An 11233-nucleotide genomic window follows, 5' to 3' on the forward strand; every position below is an offset into this window, starting at 1 on the left:
TTGCATTTTGGAGTTTCTGGGTCGGACTGCAAGGGACACCGATGGAGCCGTGGCTATCTGTTGGAGAAGGCGGAGCCGGTGGCGGTAGCGGTAGCGGCCGCCGGACTTCCAAAGGGCCTGGATCCCATAGGATCCCTTGCAGGTATAGAGAGTGTGCAGGAAAGGGGCCTCCGGGCTCCTCGAGCGCCGTCTTTTCCTCCGTCCCGTCGTCCAGAAGCGCGCCAGGCCCCGAGTGCGTTCGGACGACGGCGGCGCTCCAAAGTGGAGTCGTCCCCCCGTCGTGGTTGTTGGACTGCATGCTTTCATATAGTTGGCTGGGACAGGAAGTCGGAATTGCAGGAGAGTGATTCAGCAGCACTGTTGTTTTGCTCGACAGCTGAGCGGCTTCTTCCCAGTGACTGGCAAACTTTGGCGACCTCGCTGCTAACTTGCATCCTATTCCCCCAGCGCCCGAGAACTTGTAGCGCGCGCGCGCAGACTTTACAGCCCTCGGAGTTCCGGAGACCTTTATCGGTATCGGGCAATCGGGTTGGGTTTGCACCCCCGTTTGGCAGTCGGAAAGGGGGTGGTGGAGGAAAGATGAGGGGGAACACCTTCCCGGCCTTCCCGTAGTAGTGCTGCTGCTACGGTACTTACAGGGCGTGGCGGTGGCTGTTGTCTGGCCCGAAACAAAGCCGTGCACAACAACATGATCACGCCCTTGCTTTTCGGAAGCAAAAACTTCGAGAGGGTCCCCTCCCCATTCGTCTTGTATCTAAAAGGGTAGGGGAAAAGCGCACGCGCGCGCCGGGTGTATTTGCTTTTAAGTAAACCAGGATAAGGAGTGGTATGTTTTGAATGGCTGGGTTCCTGGGGGCGGAGGGCGCTCGCAACTTTTGTGCAAGGAGCTTTCCAGGGCTGGTGCCTCTTAGCCAAGGAACTGATAATTTCTAATAAACTTTTGCAAACGCTCCCCCCTTGAAAGGGGCTAGAGCAGAAGTCTTCCATAGCAAGGGCAGAGTCTGAAATAACACTCAGAAATTCATAGAGCAAGTTCTCAGATTTGCTGATTTTACCATCTCCAGTGCTGTTTATATACCGGTAAAGTTTTACTGGCTTGGGTCAATATATGGGATAGCTAGTTTCTCGTAATAGCTTTAAAAAGAAATAAATGCACCCCTAGTGGTTCTGCTGCTTTTAAATATAACTTGGTGTTGGGCAGTGCCTACTGAAGTGAGGGTCTACTAGGTGCAAAATGCACGCCTCGTTTTTAGGTGGTTTATGGTTCCCTTCTTCAGTTATCAGGCACTCTGCCTGCTCACCCACTTTAAAGTGCTTGCCCCACTTTAAATGTCTCCACACAAAAGGGAGGGGACAATTTGCTTTGTATACAAAAGTTCCCAGGTTCAATTCCTGGCATCTTCCATTAGGGCTGGGAAGTACCCCTTTCTGATACCTGTGGAGAGCACCTGCAAATCAGTGTAGACAAAACTTAATCTGCCCTTTATTCTCTTTCCCTTGCCCACCTAAAACATTAAAGCGTATTTTGAAAATGGCATTGATCTTATTTGTGCACAACTATAAGCTGTAGTCTGGAACAAACTGGCTTGCCACAAGTGAACAGTAAGCTGGTGGGAACACACCTGTCAAGCTGCTCTTTTCTGAGCTGGAGGAAAACAAACCACAGTTCTGGATTAGTGTTGTGTGAGAACCGGTGTTCATGGTTTGTGCTTCTTCAAACAAACTGCAAGTACCAGTTCCTACCCTAAGCCAGCACTGTAGTTTGTTTGTTTCCAGTTTAGAAAACAGTGGAAAGGGACAGGTACCATTTAAGCTGCTGCTGCCAGCCCACTGCTCATTCCTGTTGTTAGAATTTCTATACCGCCCTTCATCTGAAGATCACAGGGTGGTTTACCATATAAAGTAAGCTGTAGTTGTTTCATACTGGCTTACGATTGTGTGCAATCCAAGCCCATACAAGCTACTTGCTTAATGCCTTTGTTTTGTGTGAAGCTGACTGTTTAGATCAGACATATCCAAACTGCGGCCCTCCAGATGTTTTGGCCTACAACACCCATGATCCCTATCTAACAGGACCAGTGGTCAGGGTTGATGGGAAGTGTAGTCCAAAACATCTGGAGGGCCGAAGTTTGGGGATGCCTGGTTTAGATGCTATCCCTGTCCGTCTTGTAGATATACAAAGTTATCATCGGAGGTTTGGCTCATTCGAGCAAATCTGGACACACATTGCAAATGTGATTGTCTGAATATTGTAATGATTTCTTCCTGACCTTGGCCACGCAGGGGAATTTCAAAGAATGCTGCCTGATTGTAGTCTGAGGGTGGATGGGAGATAGTATGATGATGGCAGGAAATAATTCAACCTGCCAGGGGTGTCAAAAGGGTTTTCTGGGCCTCAGGACACTGTGTGTGGATTGGGCTCTCTGCTCCACTTCTGAAATACAACAGGTTTACATGACAATTTCATGTGCTTTGGCAACTAGACTTTCCATTTTGGCAACTGTAACCTTGGTTTAAGGAACCATTTGGCACCAAGCTTATATATCTTGAGTTTCTAATGCTGTGAACAAGACACATCTGACAGTGTAAGCAGACAATGCTTTCCCCCATAATTGTATTTTCATACTAGAGAAAGCTTAACCTGTTTAATTTCTGTCTGTCATACAGTTCCTAAAGACATAAGAACCATGCTCTCCCCTAATGGCAGCCCATCAGTACGTAATACATACTTTCTCTATGACAATGCCTATCCCTCTGCAATATAGATATGCTAAAGAAAGATTTAATGTTTACATACTTGGGGGAATTTTTGTTTGAAATTAATCCTGAGTTATGAAGAGAATGAGCTCAGTCTTTGCTGCTGCCTTTTGCTTTTGTGTGGACATGCTATTGTCCAATCACAGCTACACTAAGATCCTGGATGTTGTCATTATTTTCTCTAGGCGGCAATCCATTTCTCTACTGGTGAAGAAGACAAAACAGCTTTAAAATGAAACAGGAATTTACTTCAAAATGGCAATCCTTCTTCATTACATGAATTTCGAGAGAACTCCATATAGAGTGACACATCTATCCTGCCACCTAGGAAATTCTAAAAATGGCTTCAAAATAAACAATTTTGAAGACATTTTATATCTTCCCTTTGGCTTTCTCTAGCAGTCACCATTCATAGTTCTGACTTCACTTGTCGGCTGAAAATATTGACAGGTGGGGGAGCAAGCTCACATATCACACAAAGCTCTTGCTTTGAATGGTGCCTGCATATTTTGCTTTCTGTCATTTGTTCTAAGGGGCTAGGGAATTTATTATTTCATTTTCATCTCTTTGGGAAGTGTTTTGTTCAACCCTAGTCCAGAGCGGAAAGGTTTTTGTGTCTCCTATTGCGCATATTGATTTTACTGCGACTTTGGTCTCCAGGTCTCATTTAGGATTGAACTCTGATTCTTGCTACAATTCTGCTTTTACTTTGTTTTCAGGAACTTTGCCCGTGGGACTTGCAGATGGGGTCAGAACTGCCGATTCTCCCATGATAGGAAGTCTACTCAGATCTGCAGATATTTCCAGAATGGGTTTTGTGATTATGGAGACCGCTGCAGGTAAAGGCTAGTTTTGCTTTGTTTTGATTTTTTTAAACAAACCCAAAACCACACTCTTCCTTCATCCCACTGCCTGCAAAAATCTGTTAGATTGAAGGTACTAGAAGCTTGATGATGCCATATTTTTAGATGCATTAATACTGGTTGTCCTACTCTCAAAGTTAAGCCTTTAAGGAAAAATAAAATTCTGGGGAGGCTTAATAAGCTGTGAACTGCACAAAAATGCAATAGGGAGAAGGAAATTTAACTGCACTTATATTGCCCATCTGTAAATATTCTGATCACTTTCCACAACTTCCAGTGGAAATTTTCAGGGGAAATGTTATTCTACCAGCAGTGGAACTGTCTCTAGTCCTACAAACATTGACTTGACTTGATGTAGCAGAAGCCTTTTGGAAAAGACTAAACTAAGTCCTTGAGGATAGCACGATCAGTGGCATTATTAGATGAGATTCAGAAACTTGAGCATAGATCTTATGCCCTCCTTGTAAGCTTGGTGACTTGGTAGATCTCTGGTCTGATACAATAAGGCAGTTTTATAAAAATGTTTTGGGGTGGGTAGTTAAAGTACAGTAAAAGCACATGGTGCATTGGCCAGGTTGAAGATGCTGTATACCAAGGTACCTGCTGCGTGATGGGTGGAGGTTTTGGAAGTGGTGACTTTGCTGGGCCAACATTAGAAACAGGTGGAGGAGCAGGTTATCTAGAGTGGTAATGAAGTAGATGGACCAGCATCCTCATCTGGGTTTTAGTGGTTTGTTTCTGTCACTGCCAGCTGTTCAGAGATCAGGGCTCTATCTAAACTCTTAATGAAATACCTCCCCTGTGGTGATTTTACAGTAGCTGTCTACTGAGTTGGTCATGTCTCTTCTGATTGACACCTAAGCTGTATTAGACAAAGCTTTTGGCTGCATTGTTGAAGGTGATGGTAATTTATATAGTTCCCCTAGGAACCTTATATTGGCTTCATAATGTAGAATAAGAGTGTGTAACTTCTATCCTGCAGGCCTGAGAGGCCTTCCTTTCTGGCCTGCCTGTTCCATTTTTGACTAAGCCACACTCATCTGACATAATGTAAGACATCAAGTGTGGGTCAGGTACAGATGCGGCTGGATAAAAAGAGTGGGGCTTTCAAAAGCACTGTGCCTTAGTGTCTTTGTTGACATCAGGTAATTGACACATGGGCAGCCCCACCCACCTGCCAAACCTGACCTGTGCGGGAAATTGGAATCTAGCCCACTAACCAGATCCAGTTTTCCACCTCTTTGTAGGTGGAAGGGAAGCGGGGATAGATTGGTAAAACACTCACCCTTGGCTATTGCATTGCAGTCATTATGGCTAGACTTTCATAAACTTGGTTGTTGTTTTTTCTCATCTTCTATTGGAAACAAAAACCTGCAACTATTTTGAGAGAAGAGATATAAGAGGTTATGTAATAAAAAAATGAATTGGCGGGGTCAGAGGAGAACCCTCTTTTCAGCCGCCCTGCTAACTGGGCAGTGAAGCACCTGCTTAAAACGTGGGTTCTCCTATATAGTGTTTATTATCCCAGGATGGTATCCCTCCCAGTGCCTGCTCCACGCTGGGGAAATTGAGTTCAGCTATATACCAAATTGTGTATAGAGTTCTAGTCATCCTGTCTTGCTGCTTGTGGAAAGCCAACTGCGCCCTTGAATGGGGCGGGGGGGAGGTGTGTGTCTTATCTCAAAGGCAGCTATTCCCTGTTTGAGCAATGAGGTAATTTTTGTTTTTCTGGGCAAGAGGATACACTTTGTTCCTGTGCTGTGAATGACATACTATTGACATTCAATCTCTCAGCTACCAGCATGTCCTGGAAGCACCACCCTTGAGCAGATGTGGCTCAGAGGCTGCCTACCATGGACTGCGTGGATTGACTGTGAACCGCCGAGGCTCGGAGCCGGCCATCTTGCCAGAAGCTACAGTGAGGAGTTGGGGAGGGGCCCGGCGCGGCTCTGAACCAGCTGTCTCTGGCATGGCACAGCTACAGAGGAACTTTGGGAGCATGAGGATGTCATTTGAGGAGGAGGATGAAGATGATGATAAAGCCATCCCTTCCTGGCACCCTCCAAACTGGGCCCTCAGTAAAGAATTTGTTCCCAGGCAGGCTGCTTCAGGTAAGCTCCTGGAGAAGCTGGTTTTTGTGGGCTTGGGCTCTTGTTGCAGCCTTTGTTGTAGCCTTTGTTGTAGTGGGGCACATGAGCAAAACAGTTCTGTTCCCCCACTTTCCTATCTTCTCCCTCCTTCTTACAATCTTTGTCATTTGACTGCTAACTCATAATTCTCTGTCAATATGACTTTGTTATTAAGACACACTCAATGGGATTTTGATTTGGCAATGTTCTAATGCAGTTGAGAAGGAATTTCCGCACACATGCCCCACAGTCTTCAGAAGTGCATCTGTGGTCCCTAAACCCAATATCCTAGTTACATGGAACATGCTTTTCTGTGGGAAGCTTCTGTTTGGATAGGGCGCCATTTTGAATGACTTTGTCCAGTCCCAGCCATAGAAGGGACCCAACATGACACGTTGGCTCATTCTCCACGTCCCGTGCAGCTAGAATGAAAGGCCTCTTGTTTGTGAGGTGGGGAAAGGGAGCCAGGTCATCATCAGTTGGTAACTCTGCATGGATGGAGACAGGAAGGGACTCTGCCAATGGCATCTTTTAAAGGCTATTCATTCCAGCTTTCCCCAACTGATTCTCCTTTTCTTCTTTACGTGTTGCATTTTTTATCTCTTTTTAGAGAAGTGATGGGGGAGATTGTAAGCTTGTGATTCTAACGTTTGTGCGGGCTCTTGTATTTTTAGACACTTGATAGAATAATAGTTGGACTGGTGGTAGCAGCCTCCTAGTTAGCTGTTTCTCTGCTGCTCAGGTTCCACATCCCATGAAGAGAGACTTGACACCACTTCTCTGATGCCAGAAGAAGCCTCAGCCAAGGAGGCTGCTCCTGTTTCTGTGGTCTCGGAAGAGCCAAAGGTAGGTGGGATGCCTGCAAATGTAGAGTGATGAGAATAGACACTGCCATTTAAATAATAGCCAGTGGGATTCTCCTGAGCTCTCTTAGACTGAGGGATTTTGGAATGCAGTTGGAGCAGGAAAGAAGTATTGGGAGATGTGAGGTGAGACGAGGAGAGGGGAGGGATGCTTGAAACACACCTGGATTTTTAGCATCTGCCATCCAGGTGACCTCCTGATTCTCTGGATTGCAACTCTTATCAGCCTCAGCAGATTAGTGAAGGCTGTCATATCACCACCCATAAACCTCTTTTGGTGTGAGCCTCCAAGAAACAGGTTGCACAACCACAGGGATTTATAACTTCAAGCTTGTGAAATAAGATTGATAAATAGGAAATCGGGTTAAGACGTGTGGTGGTGCTGCATCCAGCTGCATGGAAACAGTGCAGATTTTAGGTGGATGAACTTCAGAAAAACCGGAGTGTCATGGAGAAGGCCGCCAGGACCTGCTTTTAGAAAGTACAGTGGTACCTCTATTTACGAACTTAATTTGTTCCGGAGGTCCGTTCTTAACCTGAAACTGTTCTTAACTAGAGGCATGCTTTCGCTAATGGGGCCTCTTGCTGCCGCTGCGCTGCCGGCACACGATTTCTGTTCTCATCCTGGGGCAAAGTTCTCAACTTGAGGTAACACCTTCCAGGTTAGCAGAGTTTGTAACCTGAGGCATTTGTAGTTTGAGGTACCGCTGTATTCTCCAACTGTTGTGTTCCTTTCCCAGGCAGCTGGCGGTTCAGAAGCGGCAGAAGCTGCTGCTTCTGCAGAGGTGCAGAAAAGTGAGGATGTGGTGTGCGGAATCTGCATGGACAAAATCTCTCAGAAGACCTTGCCTCAGGAGCGTCTGTTTGGCATTCTTCCTAACTGCTCCCATGCCTACTGCGTGACCTGCATCCGGAAGTGGAGGAAAAGCCGGGATTTTCACAATGCGGTGATTAAGTAAGTGCTTCATGGCCCGGTGGCTTGCCTTGTGCTTGTGTAAACTGTGTCTTCTGGCAGGTTGCTGTCTGAAGTGTGTAGACTGGGTGTTGGCAACCTTTGGCCCGGGATCTCCCACAGTTGGGGCCCCAGCTGTTTTTGGACTACGGCTCCCATCATCCCTAGCTAGCAGGACCAGTGGTCAGGGATGATGGGAGTTGTGCAAAAGCAGCAAGAGGCCCAAGTTTGGGAAACCCTGCTTTGACCCATCCGATGCCGACAAACAACAACCATCACCATTGCTGTCTGTTGGCCATGCTTGCTGGGACTTGTAGCTTTAACCCCCTTTGTGAAGGCACTTTTTATCAAGGAGGTTTCTGGCTCTGCTGTTCTGGAGGTTGCTGTTAGGCTTCCATGTTGCTAAGCGTTCTGATGTTAGTGCAGGTGGGTTAGAGCGTGGTGCTAATAATGCAAAGGTTGCAGGTTTGATTTCTGTACGGGACTGCTGCATATTTTTGCATTGTAGGGGCTTGGACAATATGATCCTCATGGTTACTTCCAACTACAATTCTTTGATTCTATGATATGTTAGGCATATCATGCAGATTGCTTTGGGCCAGAAGCAGAGCAATTTTCTTTCTAGGGTTTGTCTGGCTATATTATATCCTCTTTATGTTCATTCCTCAGGGGCTGCCCAGAGTGCAGAGTCACTTCAACTTATTTCATCCCCAACCAATACTGGGTTTCTGATTCAGAAGAGAAAGAAAAACTGATTGAGAATTTCAAGGCACGGACCAGGTAAGCAACTAGCTCTTCAGCAACAAGGTCACTAAATATGGCTAATGCTGTTGAAGCATCTAGGTCCTTGTTCTCCGGTCTTGAAACCATTGGTAATAACTCCGAGAATGCCAGGCTGCTGACTGGCTTCATGAGTTGAAACTGGTGTTCTCATTGTGGTCATTTGCTTAAGAGCCAAATAGGGAAATAGACTGGCTTGATTAAGGATGGAATACCTCAATCCATGTGCATACGCTTTGGTGTTCCCTTCATGGTTAAGTATGCCTTGCTGTAGTGCCTGCCCACCTAGCTCCCAGCTCCAAAGCTAGCCTCAGTTCTGGGTGGCAATGTTGATCTGCAGCAGCCTTCCCCAACTGGGTGCCCTTCAGTTGTTTTGGGCTACAGCCTCCAAAGCTGTGTTGACTGGGGGTGGAGGAACCAAGCTAAGTAAGCCTGAAGGGTCGCCTCTCTTGTGGTCTAATTTAATGATTTTAATTCCCCTAGCAAAATAAGGTGCAAATTCTTTGTCAGAAGCAATGGCCACTGCCCCTTTAAATCAGAGTGCATCTACCTGCATGAGCTGCCCGGAGGTCGGCTCCCGGCTGCAAAGCCGCAACAGAGACCTGAACGGCGGAGACGGCGGACCGTTGTAAGTAACAATTTCCTGATATGGCAAGCCATTGTAAGCTAGTCATTGAGAAGGTAGGGTGTCCTTCCTAAGATATTCTGCTTCCCAAAGCCTCCATACTTAGGATCCCTATGGGATGCAACATGGAAATGCACACACTACCTTGAGAGGCAACTGCCTCGGTTGTCGCTGGTCCAGCCCTAGGCATTTCTGTTCATCAAGCTTTGTTTTCTGGGGGTTGAAGATGACAGCAGCAGGCTAAGTTGGTGGTTCTCAATTGGCATACTTGGGGCTACCGCCCCTGCTCACATTGCTTGCCAACCCCCAGCTTCCTTCCCCTATGGTATCCCTCTTGACTAGGGTCTCCCAAACTTGGGTCTCCAGCTGTTTTGGGACTACAACTCCCACCATCCCTTCAATAAGCCCCATGTAATCCTTTCTCCTCCCACTTCCACCAGCCCCCTCATGTGCCACACATATTTCTCTCCCGCCTGCCGACATGTACATCTCATACAAACCGACAGCTCTTTGCCTCCCCCAGCCCCCTTCAAGAGCCCCCCCTTCAATCCTGCTGTGCCCCCGTCCCCCTTCCACCAGGCCTGTTTTAGCAACAACATAGATTGTGAGGGCTCACAGCGTATCTGCAGCCTTGACTCAGACCAGGTTTGCTGCAGCTGCTGCTCTTCCTTCCCCCTCCTTCCTTCATGCCTGTTCCCCAGAGTGCCGCCATTGCTGCAGGTTGGTGGTGGCATTCACGAAGGAGATAAAGACTTTCCCCCCTTCATTCTCTCTGCTGCCAGTGGTGGTAGCAACGACAGGGAGCATGGGAACGCCTGGCTGGCTGCTTGCCCCACCTATTCATTCAGGGCTCCTCAGGCGTTGCCTTGCAATGTTGTGTGTGCACATGTGCACTCAGTTGCCAGCATGACGTCAGATAAGTACAAATTTCGTATATAGAGACCTGATTCCTTCAGCTTTTCTAGTGAAGCGTGTCTATGCGTTCCCTGTTCCCTGACAGATCATCGGTGTGATTTCAGCCGAAACCTTTTTTCTTGTGTCCTATATTGCAGGCCTATAACCGATCTCCATCTGACAGCTCGGATGAAGATGACGACGACGATATGTACCTCATCCAGTGGGCTCTGACTGTTGCACTGTTGCAGAGGGAGAGGGACTTTGACTATTCGGACTTTCTCATTTGGGATTCGAGTGATTCTTCTGACTAGATGATGACGGTGACGAAGACGTCATTGGAGGCTGCGGGAACAATCTTACTGACATGTGAAGCTGTGGCTTGGGGAGAATAGGTGGGGAAGGAAGGGATATTGATCAGTTGAAGGGTTGTCTGAGGGGGGGCGGGTCTTCTGGCGGGTCTTCATTGCATTTTGCCTGGAATCTGTAAGCTGGGAGAACATAGTGCAAGGACCCATTTTATGTTGGGAAGGCCTCCTGATTCCACAGGGCAAGATAATGACTGTCACCACTGTTGGCATACGGTATCTTAACACATCACCCAAGTGCACTGCCATTCTCCTATCCCTTGCTTGGCTATATCTTCACGTTCCTTTCCCCTGCCCTCAACATTTTATCACATCCTGGGCTTCCCAGCATTGGGATCCATGAAGACCCTCCCAGCTGTATCTCTTCTAGGAGGGTGCCAGGTTCTGCTGGTGCTCAGGAAGTCTGTGTATACTGGAGACACTTGAGTTTTCAGGTATGTTCGTGGTGCTGCTAGTTGTTTCCTCAGGGAGGCAGGCTTGCTGAGCAGTGCTATTATCTGCAGCAGGCAGCACCTGCATCTTGCTTTTTCTCTAGCAGTGCTATCGGGTATCTCTCGTAGGCTTACGGAGGAGGGGTATAACATAGGGTAGTGCGAACTAAATCTTGAATTTTTATTGATGCAGTGATCAATTTAGTATTGGAGGCTTAGAACTCGGTGATTTAAACCCTTAGGATCTGGGATCGGTAAGCCCCCTGAATGTATTTTTAATCCTAGAAGGATCAAGAGAGCGTATCAAATAAAATGAGCTTTAGAAATGTAGCCATGCAAAGTCTCTTTTTTCTACCCCTCTGTTAACTTTTTCCTGTTAACTTGTTAAAACGTGTTGTAGTGTATGAACACAAATATATTCAGTTTTTTTCCTATTTTTTATAGTATCCTGGTTAACCCCCCCCCCCCGAAAAAAATTTATTGCAATGCACTTCTCTAGCTATATGACTGTCAGAATGGTAACATTTAACACTGCTAGGCATAGGGGTATCACTCTCTTGGCCTGTGGAGA

At 46.8% G+C, this 11233-nt stretch overlaps 1 protein-coding gene across 2 annotated transcripts; it reads left to right on the forward strand.

The window, feature by feature from the left end:
- Window positions 1-9: 9 nt before the first annotated feature.
- Window positions 10-10992, forward strand: LOC118089283 (uncharacterized). Of its 2 annotated transcripts, XM_088674229.1 has the most exons (9): window positions 391-513; window positions 2668-2714; window positions 3477-3596; window positions 5415-5731; window positions 6492-6595; window positions 7353-7567; window positions 8234-8344; window positions 8828-8972; window positions 10022-10992. In XM_088674229.1, exons 2-9 carry the CDS (start codon window positions 2701-2703, stop codon window positions 10175-10177), a joined length of 1182 nt encoding a protein of 393 aa, XP_088530355.1. In that variant the 5' UTR covers window positions 391-513; window positions 2668-2700; the 3' UTR covers window positions 10178-10992. The 2 variants fall into 2 exon arrangements, with proteins under 2 accessions (XP_034979702.1, XP_088530355.1); XM_035123811.3 differs by lacking the exons at window positions 391-513; window positions 2668-2714 and adding an exon at window positions 10-142.
- Window positions 10993-11233: the final 241 nt, after the last annotated feature.

Source organism: Zootoca vivipara, chromosome 7 (assembly GCF_965207765.1).
Source record: "Zootoca vivipara chromosome 7, rZooViv2.hap1.1, whole genome shotgun sequence".
NCBI classification, from domain to species: Eukaryota; Metazoa; Chordata; class Lepidosauria; order Squamata; family Lacertidae; genus Zootoca; species Zootoca vivipara.